We start from the raw sequence: 27,553 nt of genomic DNA, 5'->3' as shown, positions 1-27,553 counted from the left end.
TTAAAATACAAAGAAAATATTTTTATTTGTATAACAAATATTCTAAGAAATGATGATATAATAAAATTAACAGAGTTGATGTGATGTTGAGACACAAATAGGTATGAAATGCTATTGATGATTAATCATTTTGCTTCATCCAACCTCCCATTGATTATTTTAGAGAGCATCTCTGGTGTATTTCTGACTGAATTTTAAGCATGATGTATCCAGGTGATTCAATTAAGAAATCTTTGAAAGAATGGTTCCTTCCATTAGTCCTCATTAACTCTTTTTTTTTTCTTTTTCTTCTTTTTCTCTGGACTCTGAAAATAACCAACAAGAATGCTTTTGAAAGACCTGTAAATGTATGAGTGATTAAAAATAACTTTTCCTCATAAAAAGCAAAGTAGGTCTATTCTATTTCCCTGGAAAACAAGTTTGGAGCAAAGACTAAAATCTAAAAATATAAAACCACCTTTATCATCTGTACCAAATGATATTCTCTTCCACCCTTAACAAAACCCGTTTTGCAATAAGGTTCTAGGTTTAGGAAATGGCCCTTTATAATATAAACACAACAATGTTGCTGTACTTCCTCATCAATGAAACCATTTTTTAAAAACTACCTGTTCATTTCTAATATACAGAGTAGAATAAAATATAGAAACCCTGCCCATGTCAATAAAGTATTGGTAATTAAAAACAAACATACAGCAATTGCTGTGCTGGTGCATGGTTCTTCTTCAGAAAGCGGTTCTTCTTTAATGTGTTTCTTTTTGTCCTTTTTCTTCTTTTTCTTCACAGATGTCTCCTGTTCTTCCACCACTTCTACTATATCTTCTTCTACTTCTACTACTTCTTCCTCTTCTTCAACTGAATAAGGTTAAGTGTAAAATACTACAATTAACATTGCATCAGACTTCTCTCCCTCAAAACCCCTCTGAGAGTCTTAGTTTTTTCCTGTCATTCAGGTCAACTATCCAATGTTTATTACATAATTTTACAATTGCAAAGGTCCTTCAAATATCTACCTAGTATACTACTACTAACTTTACAAATGATAGAAAGCTCAGAGAAGTAAAATTCTCATGATCATGTAGCTATACAGAGAGATCAGGATTAAAACAAATCATCTGTACCAAACCCATTTTTGGGGGGAGTCTAGTCAATTATATTAGAAATGATTAATAAGAGTTTGGAGTTAGGAGACTTGGGTTTATCCAACCTGTTGAAACCCTGAGTAAGTCATTTAATAACCTTTATAAACTCAACTTCCTCATCCTTATAAAATTTAGTAATGTCTATCTCACTGGTCAATTTCTAGGATTTAACGATTTAACACATGAAAATTTATGCAAAATGCTTAGCATGAATGCTTGGCACATTAGAATGAGGACTTAATAACTGGTTGCTATCATTAGAAATTCATTGATCAAATACTTACTTAGTACCTACTATATGCCAGGGCTTGTTCTAGACAACTAGATACAGCAAGGTACAACACAGACAAAAATTCCTGCTTTTATGAATCTTTTACTTTAGTAGGAGAATGGAGAGACCAAAAAAAGAAAAAAAGAAATGCTATAAAATATTTTACATAGTAAACAGTCCTAAGGATAAAGAAGAGGAACACTGAGGAGGGCAATACATGTGGACATCTTAGACAGGATAGTCAGGCAGATACCTAAAAGAGGGAAGGGAGGGGACTTCCCTGGCGGTCCAGTGGTTAAGACTCCACGCTTCCACTGCAGGGGGCACGGGTTCGAACCCTGGTCGAGAAACTAGGATCCCACATGCCATGTGGCCAAGGAATTAAAAAGAAATAAAAATAAAATAAAAGAGGGAAGGGAGTGAATTATGCACCTATATTGAGGGAAAACATTCAGGTAAAGAGAAGAGCAAATGCTATGGTTATTTTAGGAAAGAAGGGGGGTTGGCAGGTTCATGGAATAGCAAGGAATCCAGTGTGGCTGGAGCAGAGTGAGCAAGGAGTAGAATTAGATCAGAGAGCTAATGGGGGTGCCACTGTAGCTACTACATTAAGAACAGCAGAGATGGGTATAAGTGGTTCAGTTCTAGATACACTTCCGAAGTAGAATTAAGGGACTTCCCTGGTGGCACAGTTGTTAAGACTCTGCGCTCCCAATGCAGAGGGGCTCGGGTTTGATCCCTGGTTGGGGAACTAGATCCCACATGTGTGCCGCAACTAGGTGTTTGCATGCCACAACCAAGGAGCCCACCTGCCGCAACTAAGACCTGGCGCAGCCAAACAAAAAATTTTGTTTCTTTTAAAAAAGTAGAATTGGGGCTTCCCTGGTGGTGCAGTGGTTGAGAGTCTGCCTGCCAATGCAGGGGACGCGGGTTCGTGCCCCGGTCCGGGAGGATTCCATGTGCCACAGAGCGGCTGGGCCCGTGAGCCATGGCCGCTGAGCCTGCGTGTCCGGAGCCTGTGCTCAGCAACGGGAGAGGCCACAACAGTGAGAGGCCCGCGTACCGCAAAAAAAAAATAATAATAAAAAAAATAGAATTAAGAGGATTTGCTGCCAGAATAGACTTGGGTTATAAAAAGAGTTAGTGTTAAAGGCCAAAGCAACTAGAGTTGCCATTTATAAGATGGAGAATATTATGGAGCCACAGACCGGGAGTGGTAAGGGTCCAGGAATGTTAAGTTTGAAAAGCTTAATGAATATATGAGTAAAGATACAAATCTGGAGTTGGGTGTTTCAAATGTTACTGATGGGTTTAGGGATCTCTTTATTGTTGTTCAGTTAGGAAATAGAATCACTTAAATAAATAACTTGTTTATGTTTTCTTCACCCAGAGCAGGAGACCACATTTGCTGATAGTACTTTTTTTTTTTTTTTTTTTTTTTTTGCGGTACGTGGGCCTCTCACTGTTGTGGCCTCTCCCGTTGCGGAGCACAGGCTCCAGACGCGCAGGCTCAGCGGCCATGGCTCACGGGCCCAGCCGCTCCGCGGCATGAACCTGTGTCCCCTGCATCGGCAGGCGGACTCTCAACCACTGAGCCACCAGGGAAGCCCTGATAGTACTTTTGACCACTAAGCTATTTAGAAACCCAAAATTATATCAGTCATTGCTTTAATGCCTTTCTTGCTAGACCAGCTGGTAGGCACTCAACACAGGTGCAGCTAATAAATGGGGGAGCTCACTTATCAACTCTGCAAGAGAGCCCAATTCACTGGTGAGCACCTATTAAATATTATCACTCTGTTGGCAGGCTACCCAGTTATTACTCTAGTCCTTTCCATGTAACAGAAACAATGACGAAAAGTACTGCTGCATCAATTCTATGCTCTACTATAACAGAAATATTTCAAAAACTAATTTAGAAACCACATACCTTTTTTTTTCTATTTTAAGCTGATTCTCAAAATAGTTCACATGGTAGAAACTAAAGTTTTAGTACACTTAGTATAATCCTACATATTCAAAGAGGCACTTCTCACATTCCTCTATGAAACATGATAAATTTAACAATATCCTAATTATTCCCAGAGAACATGATGGTTTATTAAAACACCATTAGGGCCTCCCTGGTGGCGCAGTGGTTGAGAGTCCGCCTGCCGATGCAGGGGATACGGGTTCGTGCCCCGGTCTGGGAGGATCCCATATGCCGCGGAGCGGCTGGGCCCGTGAGCCATGGCCTCTGGGCCTGCGCGTCCGGAGCCTGTGCTCCGCAACGGGAGAGGCCACAACAGTGAGAGGCCCGCATACCGCAAAAAGAAAAAAAAAAAAAAAAAAAAAACACCATTAGCTTTCAATATGGATGGTTTCACAATAAAGTTCAATGGTATGTACTTTCCCAAGATTTATGAAGTCTGTACTTCTTAAGGAATAAGAGTATAAATGACATTAAAAAGAATTCAAACTAACCTTTAATTTTAACCTTGGCTTTTTTGGCCTTCTTTTCAACCACTTCATCCTCTTTGTCTACCTGTTCAATCTTGCGTTTTTTAGAATAGGTTGGTAGTGTGGAGTCACCAGAAGGATCGTAAGTCTTCACTTCACTGAAAGAGCCATAGAATTTTAGAAAATCCCTACAAATATCAGTAATCAAATAATTCTAAAGAGATTTAAAAGGAAACGTCATTAGGTAATACTTACACAAGCATACAATGCTGTTTCATTTTAGTGGCTTTAGGGCAGTTTATGAAAAAGTCTCCAAAAGGTAAAGAGGTGTCAACAGTAAGTCACACTTCACACTTCAAGAGAAGTGGTGAGCTAAATGAATTGATTTAGTAATCAATGTAGTGACTATAGTATAGAAAAATAGTCAATCAGCATAGGGGAAAAAATGGAGGAAACCTCTTTATACCAAATGATTACACTAGAAAGTAAAAACTGAACCAATTCGAGTTTTAGAACACTGGGCAATTCAATGAAAAACAAAACAAAAACCCTAAATCAAATTTAATACAGAAGACTCCATCACAAGATTCCAAGTGGCAGAGGAACAAGAAGGGATATATATGGATAAAGATCCCTTGAAACCCAAATGTTTGCTTTTGTTCTAACAAAGTAGAAAGAAAAATTAAAGTACTGCGTGCCAAAAATGTGAACTAAACCTCATAATTGGTGCTTTAAGCACATGTGTTTAAAGTCATAAGCATAATGGCATGGGAACATTAAAAAATTGTTCAAAACAAGCTAAGGGGGGCTTCCCTGGTGGCGCAGTGGTTGAGAGTCTGCCTGCCGATGCGGGGGACACGGGTTCGTTCCCCGATCCGGGAAGATCCCACATGCCGCGGAGTGGCTGGGCTCGTGAGCCATGGCCGCTGAGCCTGCGCGTCCACAGCCTGTGCTCCGCAGTGGGAGGGGCCGCGACAGTGGGAGTCCCTAGTACCGCAAAACAAAACAAAAAAAAACAAACAAGCTAAGGAATGTTCTATTAAGCTATCTTGCAGGCTCACAGCTATTAACTTTTATAGGTTAAAAACATTTATAATTTAAGAAACAAAGTAGTGACTATTCTCCTGGGTCTCTCCCAGATATATGTGTTATTAAACTTTTGACTTTCTGTAAAAAAAAGAAAAAGAAAAACAAAAACCAAGCCCCAAAACAAAGATCCATATTTTTTTCAACTAAACACAACAAATTAGGCTTTAAAAATTACAAAATACATGGTCATTGTAGAGATCTTAGAAAATTCACAATATAAAAGTAAATGTTAATTAATGCCTGTAACTGAATACATTTGGTTTCTTTTCAGAATCAAGGAAAACAATTTTTACGAATGTATATACTAAAACATATATCTAAATACATATTTATAATGAGATGTTACTATATTGCTTTCCCTGCCCACTTATAAGATTTTACTAAAGGACTGTAAGAAGCCCTAAAAGCACAGTTTATGGATTAATGACTAGAAATGTTTTTAAGGCTCTTGACACATACCGTCAATCTGTTTTCAACATTCTATTTCTATCATCACAACCTCATCAGTATTGAACATTATCTCAAATAGTAACAAAAACACCTCTCCCCACAAGTATCTTTTGTAATTTCATAGTGAGGTCTGAATACTTATCATGGCTCTTAGCCACTTATAGACTTTTTCTTTGACTTTTTTTTTTTTTTTTTTAAAACAGGTTTCGGGCTTCCCTGGTGGCGCAGTGGTTGAGAGTCCGCCTGCCAATGCAGGGGACGCGGGTTCGTGCCCCCGTCCGGGAAGATCCCATGTGCCACGGAGCGGCTGGGCCTGTGAGCCATGGCCGCTGAGCCTGCGCATCCGGAGCCTGTGCTCCGCAACGGGAGAGGCCACAACAGTGAGAGGCCCGCATACCACAACCCCCCCCAAAACAAAACAAACAAACAAACAAAAAACAGGTTTCCCTGTGGCTTAACTCTGAATGGACTTTGGTTTTGATATGTTATACTATATAGGAACTATGAAGGAAAAATATTATCGAAAATGAGTAAATTAAATATTAAGGAAAAAGGCCAAAACAAATATGTGTACTTATTGCACAACGTATAAATGTGTGTATGACTAAAAACTAGACGTGAATATGGAAAACTGTAAATGGCAAAGAAATAAACTAGGGGGATACTTAGTTGTTTTAAACAACAAAAAAACTGTCAACAATTAACATTTAAATAAGCAAAAATTGTTCATTCATGCTCTCCCAAATGTACTCACTCACCTTTTATGTTCATATTTTTCCGCTTTTGCTAATGCCTTTCCTGTTCCACTTATTTTCCGTATCTAAGAAAAGAAAAATTATTAATAGTTTTCTAAGGCATAATCTCTTTATAATATATATGGAAGTATGTCAATTCTTTGTATATATTAGGTAAACTGTTAACAGCAGGCACAAAAAGAATATATTAGACATACTAAAATGTATCATAAAAGTAAAACTGGTTAGCAAATGAAATGAAAAAGTACATAAACTACTCGTGGTTTATTAACTTTTGACAGGTAACACTTCTGCAATATGCAGGATGTGATTCTTACCCCTCTATCTTCCAAGGTTCTCAACCTGGCCTCTAATTTGGCTCTGTTCTCAACTCCCATCGCAGAACTGGAATCTTCACCAAAAGCATCATACCGGATGGCCAAAACAGTTTTGGCTGCCAGCATCCGAGAAATCTAATAGAGAACTTGAAGTTAGAGGCATTCAAACTATACTCCAAGATGAGATGTAAAAAATTCTCTCAATTTATTCATGAGAACACTACAGATAAATCATTGACTCTAGAATTCACTCTAGGACTTTTTAAAAATCAGGAATTACAAAAGTATTGTAAACCATACAACTCAAGCCACTTATCTTCTATTTGAATCTTTGCCACAGTATGATGGCTAACTGGTTATATACACAACCACCATTATTCTGTTGGATGAAAAGATATTGTAGTAGCTTATGTCTAAAACTAGCTCAAACCATTCTTCCATCTTCCTTTAGTTTCTACTGTGTGACATTAGTCCTACACTATGAGATCATCCAGATTAAGTACAGCCCTCAGCCCCCGCAAGCTTAACTAATATTTTATTTTACTGAACCCTTTATCTCTCTCATCACTCTGCTCTGAATTTTATAACATTTCAATTCCTATTAAACTGTGTATCCTGTAAAAAGCTTCCAAGTACTTTAAGCCTCAGTTTCCTCCTCTGTAAAATAGACACCTACAACTCATAGGGCTATTAAGAGAATTCACCAAAGTCCTATCAAGTGTTAGCACAGTGTATGTGCTATTATTTTTTATAGGTCATAAATATTGATGTTAAATGTTTCCTGCCACACAGAAAACTTCTGATGTGCCATCCCTGTCCCCACCAATGGGTGGAGTCTAGAAAAATAGTAACAGCAAGCAGTAACCCTTTCTTCTAACCTTTTCTTTCAGTGTACATAAGTGTTTATTTAAAGAATTCACCATTCTCTATTTGATGAAAAAGAAACAGTAGGAGGAAAATGGTTTGGAGGAAAAAAAGGCCTACTCCAGGAAAACTGTAACTGACCTTTCCTTTGTGTTTGGGACTTGTCTGGCCTACAAGTGAAGCATGATAAATGAGACCATACTTCGGGGTATCTCGTCTAGACTTGAGGGCTCTGAAGAGTGCCTTTTCTGCTCCAAGAATCTGAACTGTAGAAGCTGCATGTTTGGCCAAATTCAAAAGAGAACCTTCAAAAGAAAAGAAGTAGTTACCAGGAATGTACTTGCAAGTATTTGCAAGTTCCATGTATTAAAAAGACCTATATTAATATTATAGCTACCAGAGTAAATAAAAATCTGATATAATACAGGATTCTATAGTCTGGAATTACCCCAAATTCCTGATACCTCAGCATTTGTGATTCATCCATTAACACCACAAGCAGAGGTCTGTGATGAATGTCTATGACAAATTGAAGGTTACTTGTTCAATTTTACTTATTTGCCTGAAGAGGTGGTATTACTATTTCACATTTCATTAGCATACCGTGGGAGAGATAAAAACACACGTATTCACAGACACCACCCAATCTACCCCTATTTTTCTGAGATTTATTTTAGAGACCAGATATCCTACTACTATAGATATGAAAAAACATACAGATAATTAAAGTGAAAATTTAGTATTAGGACATCTCAGTAGATCTATGTGATAAACTTCTTACACTTTATTTACCCCTTGTTTAAGATATGGATGAGGAGGATTTCCCTCGTGGCACAGTGGTTAACAATCCACCTGCCAAGGCAGGGGACACGGGTTCAAGCCCTGGTCTGGGAAGATCCCACATGCCACGGAGCAACAAAGCCCGCGCGCCACAACTACTGAAGCCCGCACGCCTAGAGCCTGTGCTCCACAAGAAAAGCCACCATAATGAGAAGCCCACGCACCGCAACAAAGAGTAGCCCCCGCTTGCCGCAACTAGAGAAAGCCCGCGGGCAGCAACGAAGACCCAATGCAGCCAAAAAAAAAAAAAAAAAAAAAAAAGATATGGATGAGGAGATATAAGCACAATAATTATTAAAGTTGATGCTTTGTTAGATGTGCTGCACTGATTTTCTGTCACAAAACATCAATTAAGAAAAAAAATCTCTTTCTCTTTTTTTTGGCCTGGCCATGCGGCTTGTGGTATCTTAGTCCCCCGACCAGGGATTGAACCCGGGCCCCCAGCAGTGGAAGCGTGGAGTCCTAACGACTGGACCGCCAAGGACTTCCCCAGAAAACATCAATATTCATGCAGTTGCTCAACCACTAATTACATGTTTAAAATTCAACAAACATACACTCGCCTTCAGGAAGTTGTAGTAGTAACATCAAAGATCACTGACCAAAGATCAACGTTAACAAATTTAAGAATGGAAAAGTTTGAATTATTGTGGGAATCACCAAAATGTGGCACACAGACATGAAGTGAGCAAATGGTGTTGGAAAAATGATGCCAATGGACTTGGTCTACACAGGGCTGCCACAAACTTTGAATTTTTTAAAAAAGCAGTATTTGTGAAGTGCAATAAAACGAGGTAAGCCTATCCTAACTGATTTCATCCTCCTGCATTCATCTGGTTGTTCTAATTAACCATAACAAACTTTTGACAAAGGACCACAAGTGTCTCAGAAGAGACAGTGACTAAAGATGCCTTCATTATCTGAAAGGAAATCAGGCATACAAATAAAAATCATCATTGAACACTTTGGCCTTAGTCCTCACAAATATACCATTTACTTCTATTTATTACCTAGAATTACTTTAATAAGTGTAGTTTAAAGATAAAAGAAAAAAATATCTTACCTAGAAAACAACTGAACTCTCAATAACCATGTTTACAAATTACATTAAAATCCTCACCTGCATGGGCAATAAGCCGTGCTCCAACTAATTCACCAACCATGACTGTAACGTTGGGTGCAATGGCCATCATTCTATTTTGCAGATATTCATAGAGCTGGGTTCTATATTCGGAGATTTCAATCACCTAGTGTAGGGAACAAAATGAGTAAGTCATAAATGACAAGAGTAAAAACAGTGTAAAATTCATATGTCTAAAACATCGGAGTCCCAAATTATCATAGAGCAGTTGTACAACCCTGGGAAAATTAACCATTTCTTACCTCAGTTTCCTATAAAAGGGCTGTTGTGAAGATCTTATAAGATAATGTATGGAAACAAGCTAATACACTGCCTAAAAATAATGTTAATCAGTATTACTGTTATTTTAAAAAACTCCAGGGGCTAGACATTTCTGTCATCCCCTGTGATTCTCGTATAGCTATCTTCAAATGAAAGGGAGAAAAAATACAGGCTATAAACATAAAAGTTAAAATTAAATAATTGAAGCTATACTTCTCTGCCTTTTTAATGGATTTATTATTCAGATAATGCTAACAATATAAATAAGACAGTACTCGTAACTTCATTTTAGTATATATTTCCCCCTCTAAGTATAAATCAAGATGGCATCAGATGAGGTAGTGACTGAACACCCTCATATTTATTTATCAGGTGAACAATACATTTAAAAATCATCATTGCCATCAGAAATTACAGAGCTGGTACCACCACAACTAGTTTCTCTATGTGTATAGTTTACCTGAGTGCAGAGATGCAGAATGTTGCAAATGTCTTCTTCTGAAACCTCTGTTCCCATAGATATCTCTGCAGCTGCTTTCACTTCTGCTTCAACCTCTTCTGGCAGTAATTCAGAAAGTGTGGCCGAGGCATAATTCTTCCTATCGCCTATGGAATGTTTGCAGAGGATGAGGGAGAATCACTCTTCAATAAATTATATAAAATCCACCAAATAGTCAAAAAAAAAGTAGAGATAAGCCAATGAAAAGGATGCCTAAACAAAACAAAAAGCGAACAAGTTTCACCTAGTAACTTTCCTCATATAAAGGCTTGATTTCTCTCCCCACCACCTCCCTCCAAAAAATATAGATAACAAAAAAACCAAAATACACCATGAAACAGGACTTACAATACTGTGATAGACAATTTGTAGCTAAGGTTATACTGAAGCTAGGGCCATGAGTTCTTAGGGGTAGTAATATGATAATATGAGCCAAGTAACTCATATTTATTAACAATCCTCACGTTCTTCTACTAATATTGCTGTACTAAAGTATACAATTTAACACTAACAGTATAGACAGCAATACTATTTTTAATATTATTATTAATATATTTCAGGATACCCCCAGTCCACAGTTGTCCTTATTAATGGTAATTTCACTGAGACACATTAACCATAAGAAGCCATTTCCAGAAAAACCAAATTAGGAGCTCCCTGGTGGCGGAGTGGTTAGGAGTCTGCCTGCCAATGCAGGGGACACGGGTTTGAGCCCTGGTCCGGAAGATCCCACATGCCTTGGTGCAACTAAGCCTGTGTGCCACAACTACTAAGCCTGCACTCTAGAGCCCGCAAGCCACAACTACTGAGCCCGAGTGCCACAACTACTGAAGCCCATGTGCCTAGAGCCTGTGCTCGCAACAACAGAAGCCACCGAAATGAGAAGCCCGCGTACTGCAACAAAGAGTAGCCCCCACTCAGCGCAACTAAAAGAAAGCCCGTGCACGGCAACAAGAACCCAACGCAGCCAAAAATAAATAAATAAATAATATATATTGTTTTTTTTTAAAAAAAGAAAAACCAAATTAGAGAACCATGTTTTCTGCTGCACAGGCCATCGAAGTCAAAGTGAATTTTTTCCTGAACTCTAACAGATATTAATATGGCTACACTCCCCAAACCTGCAAGACATAATAATCTCTTGGAAGTTTAAGAAAAAGAAAAAAACCCACTGTAACTCGTGTTTTAAATGAGTCACAGTGAAATAAATAAATAAAAATAAATGGCTATTTTCAATGCCTTACAGGATCAAGTTACTTACCAACTTTCTGTAAACACTTGCAGTATGTCAAATTATCCGAAATAATTTTTCCTAATTCAGGGAAATGCCAGCCATACCATTCTCTACATCGCATAATGTAGTTGTTTAGTTCTTTATCTAAGTCATCTAACAGGGCTGCAGTAGATTAAAATGAAAAAGAAAATAGGAACTTAAACGGATTTTTAAAAAACTTGTGATGAAATATAGATTTACCATTTAACCATTGTCAAGTGTACATTTCAGTGACTCACATTCACTCAGAATGCTGTGCAACCACCACCAGTATCCATTTACAGAACTATTCCATCAACCCAAACTGAAACTCTGTACCCATGAAATAATAACTCCTCGTCCCCACCTCCCCAGCCCCTGGTAATCTCTTCTACTCTCTGTCTCTATGAATTTGCCTATTCTAAGTACCTCATAAGTGGAATCACACAATATCTGTCTTCTTGCCTGTGGCTTATTTCACCTAGCATAACATTTAAAATTCATCTATGTTGTAGCATGTATTAGAACTTCTTAAGGACGAATAATATTCCATTGTATGTATATATCACATTTTGTTTATCCATTCATCTGTTAATGGGTATTTGGGTTGTTTCCACCTTTTGGCTACTGTGAATAATGCTACTATGAACATTAGCTGCATAAGTATCTGATTACCTGCTTTCAGTTCTTTGGGTATATACACCTACAAATACAATTGCTGTTTAAAGGGATTTTTAAAATTGGAAATCGTTAAGACTTTGATGTCCAAAAATCACCCAATGACATGGGAGAATGACCTATTATATACAACTACAAGTGAAAAAAGCAAAATAAAACACAACACAGATCCCACTTATGGTTTTATCATTTTTCATGGAAAAAGAGAAATCAATCAGTTTACATTAATAGTGTAATCCATATTATCCAACTAGTCAAATTATAGTTAGTTTTTCCTTTCTTCTATTCTGCATTTTTCAATTTACTTTACTTACTAAAAGTTCTAGCTCATCTCCCTTTTCTTCCTCAACAATTATAAAAGATATAGTTTTAACAGTAGGAAAAAACCACAACAAAGAGACAAACAGATTAGCCCTCACATGTACTATACTTACAAATTGCCTGAACAATCATTGTATCCACTTTGTCAGCACTAAATTTCAATCTGTATCGGGACAAGCTGGGGAGAAGGGGGAAAAATATACATCACTAAAAAAAAAAGCATTTAATTAACATCTTAAAAAAACTTTTACCAGAATCCCTGTCCTGGAGCTATACTGTTTACCTTTTTCCTGTATGGGAAAATTAGCTAAATAAGAATACAATATTTAAGCTCTAAAAATACACATTTAAAAAGAAAACAAGTACATCTGTCCTGCTATAACTTACATTTCTGAAACATGAATTAATTTATGAATGATAAATAGGATAATGCTGTGCAGCTCAAACCATACTGGTTCACATATGATTTTTGCAGCATATTTAATGCTTTATGCCACTGGAAAAAAAAAGTACAGCACTGTAACACCTGAAAAGAAGAAAGCCATGTAGGAACAATATTATACATAAGGGTTTCTTAATCTTGGCACTATTAACACTGTGGGCCTGATTATTCTCTGTTGTGGGGTCTATTCTGTGCACTGTCGGATATGTAGCAACATCCCTGGCCTCAACCCCAATTGCCAAATGTCTTCTGAGGGGTATCTGATTGCCCTTGATTGAGAACTACTGCTGTGCACAATGCCAATTAATCTTATTTTATTTGTTCAAAGGTCCAGACCTTTGTTTACTGTAGTATATCTGTAATATAAATTTAACATGTCCTTTATTTTTTGGCTGCGCCGGGTATTAGTTGCGGCACACTGGACTTAGTTGCCCTGCGGCATGTGGGATCTTAGTTCCCTGACCACAGATCAAACCCGAGTCCCCTGCATTGCAGGACGGATTCTTTTTTTTTTTTTTTTTTTAGCAGCACATGGGCCTCTCACTGTTGTGGCCTCTCCCGTCGCAGAGCACAGGCTCCAGACACGCAGGCTCAGTGGCCATGGCTCACGGGCCTAGCCGCTCTGCGGCATGTGGGATCTTCCCGGACCGGGGCACGAACCCACGTCCCCTGCATCGGCAGGCGGACTCTCAACCACTGCGCCACCAGGGAAGCCCTGCAGGATGGATTCTTTACCACTGGACCACCAGGAAGTCCCTAACATGTCTTTTTAACTGTTAATTTTTTTAGGGTTACAAAGTTACTTAGGTTTTGAGTGGTTTACCCGTAATCCTATTTTTATTTCACAAACCCTATTATTGTAGTGCAATTTCAAAGAATGCCAAGTTTTTCGGGATTATATATATCACAGTACAGCAGAAATTCCTGGTCTAATGGACCTCTGGTTAAACATGACAAGTTAATGTTTTTCTTTGCCTCATAAAAACTCAAGAAAAAACTCAATAAAACAAGCCACACACACAAAGCAGAAGAGAAGATCATTAGCAGATGAGAAAACTCAGGGAGATGGCAAGTAGATGGAATGGTAGCAAATGATTTAGGAGATGTAAAAGAGAAAAGAAAGCCCAAGAATTGTGGCATCTAATACCAGAGAGGCAGAGAATGTCTATCATCAGGTTCAGAGCCCAGACAATGGAGCCAAACTGCCTGGGTTCAAATTATGGCTTCATCACTTACCAGCTATACAGACTTTGGGCATCAATTTCCTCATTTGTTAAATGAGGATACTATCACTACCTTCCTCATAAGATTCTTGAGAATTAAGATAGTATTTGTAACATACCTTGAACTGTGCTATATAATTGTTTATTAAATAAAAATAATAAGACTATTTTCCAGTAAATCTCACCTGTGTGCCAACCCAAGACACATGGCTGCCATTTCACGTGGTTCTACCCCAGGGATTAATCCATCCATCTGTGAACGGATTCCTCTCATAAGTTCGTTAACAAGAGGACTATGGATACAACTGAGATTCAGCTTTTCCTATAAGAACAAGAACACTTGTATCAAATAAAGAACTAAACTTTTCCTAAAATTATTTAAATACTAAAATAGCATTGATTTAAATGTATACATTTCTCAGTTTCATAAAAGCAGTTTCTCGTGTTTGTGGGAGGAACACTTGAATATACTATTGGCAGAGGTCAAAATTGGTATAAGCTTCCGGGAAGGCAGCCTGTCTACACGAATCAAAGCCATAAATAGATAAATACAATTTAACCTAGTAATTTTGTTCTTTTTGGTGGTTTGAGGGATCTTTTACTACCTTACATTATTTAGCCTCTTATAAAAATTATAAAGGTAATACACACAGAAGGTTTTAATCAATAGTACTATAGAGAAGGGAACTGAATGAAAAGCACAAGTTCTGGGCCTTAGGCCTTTTCCCTACTGTTAGGATCCCTGAAGTACTTCCAAATCTATACTAACGTTAACGTATATGTGTATACATATACATAAATCTTTATAAAATTTAAGTTTTTACACACCCCAGGCAAACAGGATGAATCTGTTCTGGACGCCTTCATTTTTTCCACTTCGCAGTGTATTTGCTAACTCCATACAAATTTACAGTTCTATTGCATCAAATGCAAACAACAAGCATGCAAAATTGTGTATGTTGCATCACATTTAAAGAAACAAATATTTAGTATGCATACAAGAGACAACCAGTGTTTAAGTTTTGCAAAAGGGGAAACTGAGAAGAAAAAATTAAAGATATTCATAATCCCACCAGCCAGCAACTTGCTGTCCCATGTGCCTTTCTGTATGTTTATTATGCTAAAATTTAATGTTTTTAACAGAAAAATATAAACTAAGACTTCTGGGCACTTCAAAGGATGAAGATAGATTGGTATCACTGAAAACTTCATTACCTGACGGTATTAGAAATAATCTATCCAAACGAACTTATTTAATTCACAATCCTACCTCAAAAAAAAAAAAAAACCCTTAATCTCTTCAGCACTTTCCTACCTCCAAACGCCTAGAATTGATCCTTACTTCAAGAATGAGAGAACTGTAAATCAACTATACTTCAACTAAAAAAAAAAAAGAAAAAAATAAAAAGAATGAGAGGTATGTTCATGAACTTGCACTGTAATACCTACTGTAACTATTGAAAATCAAAGTATCGCAACTGGGATTTCCCTGGTGGTGCAGTGGTTAAGAATCTGCCTGCGAAAGCAGGGGACACAGGTTCGAGCCCTGGTCCAGGAAGATCCCACATGTCACAGTGCAACTAAGCCCGTGCATCGCAACTACCGAGGCTGTGTGCTCCAACTACTAAAGCCCACGCGCCTAGAGCCTGTGTTCCTCAACAAGAGAAGCCACCGCAATGAGAAGCCCACGTACTGCAACAAAGAGTAGCTCCCGCTCGAAGCAACAAAGAACCAATGCAGCCAAAAATACATACATACATACATACATACAAAGTATCGCAACTGGCCTCTAAAATTTTCTGCCTTGCATGTTTGGGAGTCTATATATCCAGCCTTTCTTTCCATTCTCACTTTATGTTTAACCTTAGCAATTCTACTCCCTACTAAAGTTTTCCAATAAACACATACAATAAAAAAGAAATGTGATTTATGTTGAAAGGGAAAAAAATGTCACTAAACAAAAATATCCCAGGATATGGGCTTCCCTGGTGGCGCAGTGGTTGAGAGTCCGCCTGCCGGTGCAGGGGACACGGGTTCGCGCCCCGGTCCGGGAAGATCCCACATGCTGCGGAGCAGCTGGACCCGTGAGCCATGGCCGCTGAGCCTGCGCGTCCGGAGCCTGTGCTCCGCAACGGGAGAGGCCACAACAGTGAGAGGCCCGCGTACCGCAAAAAAAAAAAAAAAAAAAAAAATCCCAGGATATACATAAAGTATTATCATTTGGGGCATCACTTATATAACCTTAGTTTTGATAATCATATTGGAAACCAATTATTATGTAGCGTAGGGGAAAAAGATCAAGTATTCAAATCTGAGAACTTATGATAAACAACTCATTGCAAAGGCTAGGCGCAGTCTTTATGCTGTATGGTGAGCTCTGATCAGCAGGCATAAAAGAATATTATAACTACCTTTATGACGCCTCCTAGTTTAGCATCGGCTACAGCCAGGGGTTCATGGGCTTCTTTAACTATTTTCTTCAGAACTTTCTTCAGCTGCTTATTGATTTTGCCCTCCATCAGAGCTGTGAATGCTTTTTTAGGGAGAAAAACAAAACAGTTAACTCAAAACTTTAACTGTAAGAGCTTAAGATTTTATTTAAATTTTATAAATAAAGAAAAAAAACCCACTTCTTTTCAGAAGAGCTGAATTTAATATTACTTCTGAAGTGAAATGATAAACGTTACATATTTCACAATCTCATCTGATCTTCCCACTCTCATTTCCACTCCAGAACCAGGAGTTAAACCAGACCCAGCATTCCTTTCTCTGTGTCACACAATCCTTCTGAACTCAGAATTGTAAGTTGTTAGAAACAATCTGTTTTGGAATGATAAATTGATTCACTCTCCTGTGTCACTATAGACCGACTGGCCTGATTGTGAAATACCATAAAAACTCTGTCAACCCTGTTTACACTCCTGTAAAAAGGAGTGTATTCATTTTGAAGGTTTTGCCACAGTTTAAGTATGTCCGAGTGGAGGTCTTACTTTTGCTAATCCTTGATCCAGATGTGTCAACAGGCCTCTAACTTAAAACCTCCAGCGATTGAGAACTTACTACTGAAGGCAGCCAATTTGAGTTGGAGGCTGTTTTCATTTTTGGCAAGCTCTAAATGTGCTACTTAATAACTCTCACCCTTCTTTAGACCTATACTTAGATCCTTTAGACCCACATGGACTAATTAATACTAATACCTCTCTAGTTGTCTGGGTTTTGGCTGAATTTAAAGTATGCCTGGCAGGAAGTCTGTCACAATTTCTAAGGTCAGGCAGCAGTTTGTGCTTAATCAGCCAGGTACTTGCTCTTTCCTCCTAGGGAATTCAAATTCCCAATCATTTGAATTTCAAGTGCATTTTATCTGCTATCTGGAAGATGAAAGGTGAGGACAAAACCCACACAGATCTTACAGAGGTCTCTACACTCTAGGAAGCTAAGATTCAAGCTACTTTTGTTGAGTTCTAACAATTTACATATTGTAAAACATTGACTCCTTTCTAATATACATTTCTCTAATAATTGTATTTTCCTTACAAGTGTTTAATCTTTTCTAATTAAAAGATTTTATTCAATGTCCTGCTTCTAGCTCTCAATCTTTCCTATCATTTACTCACACTTTAACCTAGTGTTCTCCTTTAAGATTTCTTAAAAGTAAAAAAATTTCTACTCTAGATCCACTCTAACATTCACAAACATTTAACTTCCCTGTTAATCACTCTTCATTATATGTATTTTTAAAAGATGGTATACAGAGATGGTGACAGGGATAAGGGGAAGCTCAATCTTTCCTCTTCTCTATTAGCCACTATTCAGCATCCCTCAGCAGTCTTCTCCCTTCATCCAAATTTAGGCTGGCTCCAAATTTTACTGTGGCTGTTTGTAAGATGTGAAACTTACAAGTCTAACCAAGAGTAAAAATAAACCTTGCTATGCAAATAAATGGCACATTTTAGCTGCTGAGACCACTATAAGTTGACACACTGGACTCATTCTTAGGCTACAGGTTTTAAATGTATTCCCTGACATCTACAACCACTTAGTTCTAATTCTGTCATGTCAAAACTGCCTTATAACTGGGAGAGGGAAGTTAATTCCCAGGAAGGACTCTGTTCTCTTAATAATAATAAGATGATGTTCAACTTTCTGGTGAAAACTGATGGGAAAAGGCATTGTAGATTTCTATGACTAGATTCCTGACAGAGCTCACTACCTTCATTCATTTACCCAAAAATATTTTTGTGCTAGGGATTTGACGGTGAACAACACAGTCTCTGCCCTCATGGAATTTAGACTGAAGAGTGTGTGGGGTTGACTTTACCCAGCATGCTATTTTCTCCATTTATCTTACATTATTTTAAGGAATACCTGCCCCCCAAAAAAGGGCCACTTGAGATCAGAGCTGCAGCACTTTACAACTCCAAGAGGAGCTACTCAAATCAATCTATATGAATGATGCTCCCCACAGTTGGAGAACAGCTAACACAATCTTGCCTGGGATATTACCAAAATTCTACCCATATTTATTTTTTTTTTTTTTTTTTTTTTTTTTTTTTTTTTTTTTTTTTTTGCTGTACGCGGGCCTCTCACTGCTGTGGCCTCTCCCGTTGCGGAGCACAGGCTCCGGACACACAGGCTCCGCGGCCATGGCTCACGGGCCCAGCCGCTCCGCGGCATGTGGGATCTTCCGGGATAGGGGCACGAACCCGTGTCCCCTGCATCGGCAGGCGGACTCTCAACCACTGCGCCACCAGGGAAGCCCCCCATATTTATTTTTAAAGCTGTGATGAACAGAACTATCTTTTTAAAATTTTCCAGGCAAAAATTACCACATTTATGCTTTATGGCTCTATAAGACTTCAATTACTGGATGTGTGCAGCCCTAGAACTATTTTTAAAAATTTGAAAATTGGCCTCGTTGGCTCCTCCTTCAGCTCACCCCTCTGCCAAGGTTGGGGTGGCCCATTAATATTCCAACATATTTAATAAGATTCTTAATTTTCACTATATAAGAGAACTATACCCTTCTCCTGTGGCGGTGAACAAAATTACTTGGTTCAGTCAAATGAATCTTATGGCTTAATTTTAAGCCATACTCTTCATTATGGTCCTTCATTTTCAAATTATACCACTAAGTAGTTGGCTGATCTGGGATACAGAATTTAAGCAACTGAAAATTCATGATTAGAGTTTTATATCTGACCTTGTTTTCCCTAGCATTAAAAGAACACTGAGACCAAGTGCCTACTGAAGCCAAGCCTAGTCATTAAACCCTACTCATGTCTGTTGTCTCATCCCTAGGACTAGCTGAAGGATATAACAGTCCTCCATTCTTCTAAATCATAAAAAAATCATGCCCCCTTCAGGTAAACTGTTATGCAATTCTGTAGTTTGTGTATTAAACAAAACAAACAAACAAAAACACCACACACACACACACCCCTCTACTAGTTTTCTTAAATCTTTTAATAATACTGTGCTTTTTGAAACTAAAAATGTATATACCTGGAGAGCTGCTTTATTATTATTCCAACTCTAAATCCTGGCTATTCTCAACTTTACCCTTGGATTGAAATGATCAGAGAGCAGTGTACTTGACCACATTACCTTGATCCCTTGTAGAACAGCTTTTACTGAATTGTGCTTCAGCATTATGCTGTTGGTTTCCACAGGGAGATCAACTTAACCACTTCTCACCTCTCATCACATGTAGGGGAAAAACCAGCCCTATAGTGAAAAAAGCTAACTCAATGTTGTCTCAGTGGTAGTGACGAATTTGAGTTAGATCACTTAAATTCAGTTCCAAAAAGAATGCATCATTGACAACATTGAATAGGGTTAACGCAGGCAACTGAAGCAAACAATCTTTTAATGAGGATGACAAATCACCAATATCTAAAAAACCAAAAAAGCCAGTCTTTGACTTTACCTGCCAATGCCTCTGCTGTATCCTGAAATTTCTCAAAATGTTTCAGCTTTACTCTAGAATTAAGGGGAAAAAAAAAAAAACGTTATGGGGGCACACTGTGCAAAAGCCACATATTTAGGAGAAGAGGTATTGGACTGTTTCCAAAGCATACACCAATAAGAAATTTTCCTGCCATTGGGTATTGGTGTAAAGTTAGATATTCTTCTAAAATGACCAATAAAATGACCAATTTCTCTAAATGCCAGGCTAGTAATGTCTGAACTACTATAGAGGTTGTAGGTTTTGAAGGAAACTTGGAACAACAGAAAAGAGGTTTGCTACCACATCTAAACTACAGGAAAGATGTTGAAGCTTCAACATAACCTCTGCTGCTTAAAGTTAGACACAAATGCCTTTTACTATACAGCACAGAAGTGGCTTAAGAAAAGGTGTAAGGGTCCCTCTTACGCCAGAAATCTCATGACATTGATTTGTGCATCCAGTACAGGTTCCATTAAAAAATAACTAATTGTTAGATCTAATTCCTGTTACCCTTACTTTACCCCCTTCCTCCCTACTCACTTATGTGCAGGGTAACATTATTTTATATCAAAACAAATACATACAGTTAATCCATTGTTGTCTCAGTGGTAGTGACGAATATTTGAGTTAGATCACGTAAATTCAGGTCCAAAAAGGATACATCATCGACAACAATGAATCAAGTTAACTCAGACAACTAAAGCATACAGCCCTTTAAAAAGGAAAACTAGTCTTCCACTTTGTCTAAAATAATGTTATCTTAAGCAAGGTTTTCTCACCTCGTCAGGGAACACCCTGGTGGTACCTTAAATGCACACTTAACAATAGAAAGAGGTAAGAAAAAAGCAATTATTTCACCTTATTCCACCTAACCCCATTTCCACTCAACTGAAGTGGCATTTGTTCATATCTCTGTAAATTTGCATAAATGCATATATAGGTGTACAGCAACACCTGCAAAATGCAATCACGTTATACACATTACTCTGAAGCATGGTTTTCCAGTATACCATGTTTCCCTAACTATTTAGTATGACATCTCTTTGGGTTCAACACTCTTTAGCAAGCTTGGAGTAGTTTCCTTCTATTCTAGTGAGTTTTTATTAGCACTAGCAGATGAATTATGAAATGCCCTTTGGCATCCAAGGACATAATCAAGAGATCAGTCGGCTCCTTCCTAGGACCACACTCACCAAATGGGATATTTCACAGGGTGATTCCCAGATGGTGAAACAGCCTTCTTGACTCTGCCTTGAGGAAAAACCAGCTCTCTCTCCCACCACTCCTTTCTTAGAATGGGCATCAAGGTTATATTCTATATTCCTGTCCAGAGACCTTGGGGAACAAAGGTATGCCTTTCCAGTATTTACTAGCTAGTTATTTTACTACGCCACAGGGAGTTAGGAAATACTAGTCATAAAGAATAAATAAACTATGAATTAAGTTCAAAAACACCTGAATATCACTAACTTAGAGAAATTATAAGTTAAATCAATTAGCAGCCCATGCTTTTGACAGTTATTACTTTAAACAGAAATTTATACTTAATTCACAATCAATTTATGCTTTCAAATATCTTACAAAAACAGTGTTTTTTTGGGTGCTGTCCAATCTCATCTGCAATTAATACAAATTAGCTGAGATAGCCTATGCTCCAAATAAGGAATCTAATAATTGAGCTCATACCAATATTATTCCTGACATAGAGTTCAAAACAAAAAGTTATGGATATATTACATGAAGGGGGGGCACAAACACACAAAACAAAACAAAAACAAAAACCTCTAAATGTTAACTGCTAAGTTCTTAGTTTCAAGATGACTTACATTTTATTTGCTTTCTCTGGAGTTTCAAATTCTTTCCACAAACTATCAACCTCTTGAAGTTTCTTTTCATTCAAAACCTGTAAATAAATATTTTAAATAATTTTCTTTAAATCGCACAGCTTAGGCATATACAACTATACTCTTCAAGTACAATTGTACATGCAAAATGAGGGTGGTGGGAGCTATTTTTCTCTCTGAAATTACCAGTTTTCTTACCCAGCACAAATTTTTGGTCAAACTAATAAATCAAGTAGCCCAATGAGTAACTGGATGGAATTGAGATCTAGCTGGGTATTTGTTTAAAACTTTCTATTTTTAAGGAGCTCCCTAACCCCTTCACAAAGCCTGTCATATTCACAGATCAAAAGAATTTATTTGCCTACTTTCTACAGAATAAAATTTGTTCTTTAGGGACTCTCCTGGCGGTGCAGTGGTTAAGAATCCGCCTGCCAATGCAGGGGACACGGGTTCAAGCCCTGGTCCAGGAAGATCCCACATGCCGTGGAACAACTAAGCCCGTGCGCCACAACTACTGAGACTGCGCTCTAGAGCCCGCGCACCACAACTACTGAAGCCCGTGTGCCTAGAGCCCATGCTCCGCAACAAGAAGCCACTGCAATGAGAAGCCCGCGCACCGCAACGAAGAGTAGCTCCCGCTTGCCGCAACTAGAGAAGGCCTGTGCCCAGCAACGAAGACCCCATGTAGCCAAAAATAAATAAATAAATAATTTAAAAAAATTGTTATTTATTGCTATGAACATCCTGACAAGAACTACGGATTTTTCTAAAACTAAGATACCATTAGTTCTAAGACACATCCTTATGTAAGAAATTTTAACATGCCAAGGGAAAAAAGGGGTACTTTTATCTATGAAACACAGCCATTAACATTTAGGTATATATTCTTCAAGACTTTTTGACTGTCTATGCTTCATTTTATTAATGCGTACTTTTAGGAATCGTGCTATACAGTTAACACTTAACATATTGTGGACGTAACTCTAGGTTTTAACAAGAATTGCCTTGTATGAATATACCATCGTTTATGCCCTTATTGATAAATATATATACTTTTGTATGTATACATGTTGTATTTCTTAGGACAAATTATTGGAAGTGGAGTTAAATGATCATATAAGAAACGCATGTTGACAGATGTATTATCAAAATGCCTTCAAAAACTTCTATTACTTTCACTTAAATCAAGAGTGAATAAAAGTTCTTATTTTCCTACACCCTCACCAATACTGTGTGATAAGTCAGCTGCCCAAGTATAAGCTGGGGTAGGATCAATCCTAAAATCCATTTCACCCCATATTTAACATCCTTGAAATTGGGATGTCTTACAATTGATGGCAAGTCAGTTTAACTAGCAGTGTAAAATAACAGTGTATTATACTTGATGAAATATTGTATTATAGATATTATACATATCTTGTGGGAAAAGGCTGCTGCTCAACTAAAAATTATACCTTACCAACAAGCCACATTTCACCAAATCCACAGTACCACAGAATATTTGCATAGTAAGACTTATTACCCAGTTATAGCCTAGTACATATTTCCATGATGAAACATGAAGAAATACGATATTGCACAACACCTTTATTTTCTGTCAGATGAGACTGGCAAGATGACTTTAAGGATTTACTGTGTTGTTTAAATTTAATCCCACACACAGCTGAATCAAACATATTTACAGAACTGGAAAAACAGGAATCAGTAATGAAGCAGTGAACAACTGCAAAGCACACTGTTTTATATTAAAAAAGTACAAACCACTAACAGTTCTGTTTTGTATATCATTAAAACTTTAGAATACAAAGACATTCCATCAAATCTCATGAATGCACTGAAACTTTAATTCAAAGTTTTTTTGTTAGAGGAAATTCACAGAATAGTAGTGATTTTTAGTAGTAGTTTACTCAGTATGCGGTTAACCATACCTAAAGTTCAATGACTGTTGACAGGATACGTACCAAATAGGGGATATGACTCATGAGTAAAATTCACTTTTTTTTCTAGTTGAAAAGCAAGTATATTTGAAGATAAAATTTGGATAACAAAATTGGTATATTAAAGAGATATTATTTCAAGTTAAAACAACAAAGGAAATGTAATGAAATCATGTTAATTCATGACCACTGAAAGGTCTCCAAGGACTTTGTTATGGCAAACAAAACCTTGGCTACTTTATGTTCCCAGTCGTGCACAACAGACTGAAAAGAACATTACTAATAAAGTCTGAACAAAACAGAATTAGAAATAACTATTGCATTTTCTGTTATACATCTATCTCAATTTTTTTTTTTTTTTTTTTTTGCAGTACGCGGGCCTCCCACCACTGTGGCCTCTCCTGTTGCGGAGCACAGGCTCCAGACGCGCAGGCTCAGCGGCCATGGCTCACGGGCCCAGCCACTCCGCGGCATGTGGGATCTTCCCGGACCAGGGCACAAACCCGCGTCCCCTGCATTGGCAGGCGGACTCTCAACCACTGCTCCACCAGGGAAGCCCCATCTATCTCAAATTTTTAATCATTCATTTTCAGACAAGGAAATCTGAAATATTAATATGCAAAATCCATTTTAAGTTTTATCATTTTGTTTTAAGATGGAATGAATAATTTAGCTATTGTCACCACTAAAATCTTTAGCACTGCTGTTATATTGTTTGCTAGTTTTACTATAATAAGTACTATATGTACCTATTTACATTTACAAAAAGTGAGTTATATAGTATGTAAGTTATACCCAATAAAGCTGGAAAAGCTTATTGCATAGTAATCATGTTATATAGGAACTTTGGTAGTCACATAAAAAGCTCTTCCTCGAGCCCTTGAGAAATAAAGGAACACACAACACTATGCTACACAGCAGCACTGTACAATGTGACTACTAAGAATTTAAATGACTTAAAATTAAAATTCATCTCCACAGCTTTACTAGCTACATTTCAAATGCTAAATAGCTGTATGTGGCTAGTGGCTACCATACCGGGAAGCACAGCTACAAAAGGTCCGGGATGAATAAGACTGAAGAATGTCTAGTCTTACTCTGTGTGCCATGTGACATAAGGGACACAGGCTTGAGTTTCTGCAATATTCTACAAATAATAATAATAGTTCTTTTAGGTATTGTCTCTGCATTTATATATAACTTTATTAACAAGCAACATTTTTTGGAAAGTTTTAAATGCTTTTTGAATCACTGTGTATATATGGATATGCATATACTGGGTCATGATATAAAATGTATTCTTTACTGTGAACTGAGATTAAAAAAAAGTTTGAAAAACTTTCTTAAAGCATTCTCATTCAAGCATGGATTTTTGCAACCAAGGTAATTTTATACCCCAGCATTTTGAAAGATTATGGGAAAGGGAGCTAATAACCTTGTATTGCATATCTCCACACACATAGATATTTCACGTACTATGATATTCACCCTTTTAAGGTGTACAATTTACTTTTTAGTAATTTTCACAAAATTCCGGAATACTCTGTATGCCTATTTTATTCAGAAAGAATCAATAACAGCTACTAACTCCAAATATTTATAAATGAAGCAATATTTCAATATATTTAAGCCTTTAGTTATTTCTCTAATATTAGGTTACATAAAACATAAACCACAATTTTTAACAATGTTGAACAGTAGCTTGCAGATAAACAACATTAAAAACTGCAACAGAATACTCAAGACTTATTTTTATGGAGAATACTCTTTACTAGTAGAAATCAATAAATCATATGACTTTATACTTTATGATCCAGGTCTAGAAACTATACAATTGCTAAACCCAACTCCTCCCCATTGTTAGAAGCAACCACTGGACAGTGCAAAGTTACCCCTCCCCGCTTAGCATCCAGGTCAGGACAGTATCCGTAACATCAATTTGGATGAAATTCATCCACAGACGCTGATTCAAAATATGACAGACTACTCTGGCTAAGAGAATTTGGGGGCATGTGCAGAACTCTAAGAATTTAGAGGGACCTTCCTGGTGGTGCAGTGGTTAAGGCTCTGCACTCCCAATGCAGGGGGCCGGGGTCCAATCCCTGGTCAGGGAACTAGATCCCACATGCATTCCGCAACCAAGAGTTCACATGCCACAACTAAGGAGCCTGAGAGCCACAACTAAGGAGCCTGAGAGCCGCAACTAAGGAGCGTGCCTGCTGTAACTAAGACCCGCTGCAACCAAATAAATATTAAAATAATAATAATAATTTAGAAAAGACTGCAAAAAGCTGGGGAAAGTCTAATAGACCCGTTCCCAGGGTCCAAAGCCTTTTAGTCCCTTAAAACTGCTAATACTACAATCTCAGACAACTCTAACGAGACGAAAAAGAGGCAAAATCAGCTTTCGGTTTTTAATTATCTCACTGGTTTTCTTAAAAATAACAAGTATTTAATGTAACATGCAAATAGAAGTATATTTTCAAATGTCAAAGAGAAACTTGGAAAATAAAATGAAAAACTTTCCCAAATAAACATGTTGGTATGTACCCTTCCAGACGCTATGCACCCGTACCACACAGGTTTTTGATTTATAACTAGAATCACACTGTATATAGTTTACCTAGCATTTTTTGACTTGTCAGTACATATGAAAAATCTGTTTTTCGTTGCTATATTCGTTGAACCCAAGAGTCCGACACGTAGATAGAACTCAATTTACCTCATGCTTCCTAACATCTCAACAGCACCCTATTACATGAACGTCCCATTGCTCAGTTATTTCCTTGCTGATGAACTTGAAGTTAATTTCAAACTTTCCCTATTAAAAAAACCAAAACTCAGGTTGGTTATATCCAGCTCAGATTTCCCCCCTGGGCTTCAAATCTGAAATGACCACTGTATTTCCACGTCTAACAGACATCTAAAGCTTCACACAGCCCAACTGCAACTCTTTAGTATCCTCCCCATTCCCAGCCCCCAAATCCCTAAACCTTCTCTTCCCTTCCCTACCACCACAAACCCACTTACTTAAACCCAAACCTCGCATTCTTCAACCAGCCAATCTCGTCAGTTCTACCTTCTAATTTTCTCCTGATATTTCTTTCCCTCCATGCCAGCCTTAACCCAAGCAATTTCATCTCGTCTACATTAATGCAAAAATATCCTTCTTCCGTTCTTGCACCCCATCCCTCGTAATCTATTCTGCACAGAGCAAAACAAGTGCATTAAAAGACAAAGTTAGATGAGGTCACTCCTCTGTTAAAACCTTCCAATCATTCCTCAAAACTCTCAGAACAAAACCCATACTCCTCATAACCTGTAAAATTCGAATACGGCTCCTGTCCACCTCTCTAACTGGGCCAAATCCTCTTACTGAACCCAGCGCCCCAAACGGCGCGGCCACGTGTTCACCGAAACATGCGCCTCCCAGGCCCAAAGCCTTCCCCCTTCCTTTCAGAGCAGGGGGACAGAAAAGGCGCCCACGCGATCCTGAGCACCATCGTCCTCTCCTTACGTCTTTCCGTCTCCTCTCCTGCCCAACACCTGCCTTCCCCCTCCAACGGCTCAATCTCCCACCTACCTTAAAGATGGCGTAGCCGACGGACGTTTCAAACAGCACCAACATGGTGACGACGGGTCAGGGCACTGCGCGGCCCGCCGCCGAGCTCTTATATCAGTGAAAAAAGACCAAATCTGCGGCCCCCAAAGGCCCGCAACGCCACGGCTGGCCAAGCACCAGGGCGCCCACCTTCCCGCAAAAAACCAGATCACGTTGCCTAAACGTTCCACACTCCACTACAAGCAGAACCCGTGAACGCACTTCTCCTTCTCCAAGGCT

At 38.1% G+C, this 27,553-nt stretch overlaps 1 protein-coding gene across 3 annotated transcripts; it reads right to left on the bottom strand.

The window, feature by feature from the left end:
• On the bottom strand, positions 1-27,553 carry NOP58 (NOP58 ribonucleoprotein). 3 transcript variants are annotated; one of them, XM_081242109.1, is made up of 15 exons: positions 27,296-27,553; positions 21,758-21,834; positions 19,911-19,963; positions 16,396-16,517; positions 14,170-14,306; positions 12,433-12,497; positions 11,330-11,464; positions 10,030-10,175; positions 9,288-9,414; positions 7,469-7,632; positions 6,464-6,598; positions 6,150-6,211; positions 3,877-4,010; positions 695-855; positions 1-305 (listed from the first exon to the last, which is right to left on the bottom strand). In XM_081242109.1, the coding sequence occupies exons 1-15, from the start codon at positions 27,338-27,340 to the stop codon at positions 255-257; spliced, it is 1,614 nt and encodes a 537-aa protein (XP_081098235.1). In that variant the 5' UTR covers positions 27,341-27,553; the 3' UTR covers positions 1-254. The 3 variants fall into 3 exon arrangements, with proteins under 3 accessions (XP_081098235.1, XP_081098236.1, XP_081098237.1); XM_081242110.1 differs by lacking the exon at positions 27,296-27,553 and adding an exon at positions 26,435-26,533; XM_081242111.1 differs by lacking the exons at positions 19,911-19,963; positions 21,758-21,834; positions 27,296-27,553 and adding an exon at positions 19,589-19,856.

The sequence above is a fragment of the Mesoplodon bidens genome, assembly GCF_964165515.1.
Source record: "Mesoplodon bidens genome assembly, chromosome: 8".
In the NCBI taxonomy this organism is placed as follows: domain Eukaryota; kingdom Metazoa; phylum Chordata; class Mammalia; order Artiodactyla; family Ziphiidae; genus Mesoplodon; species Mesoplodon bidens.
The sequence above is the reverse complement of the archived record's forward strand: the minus strand, read 5'-3'. Positions and strand labels throughout refer to the sequence as shown.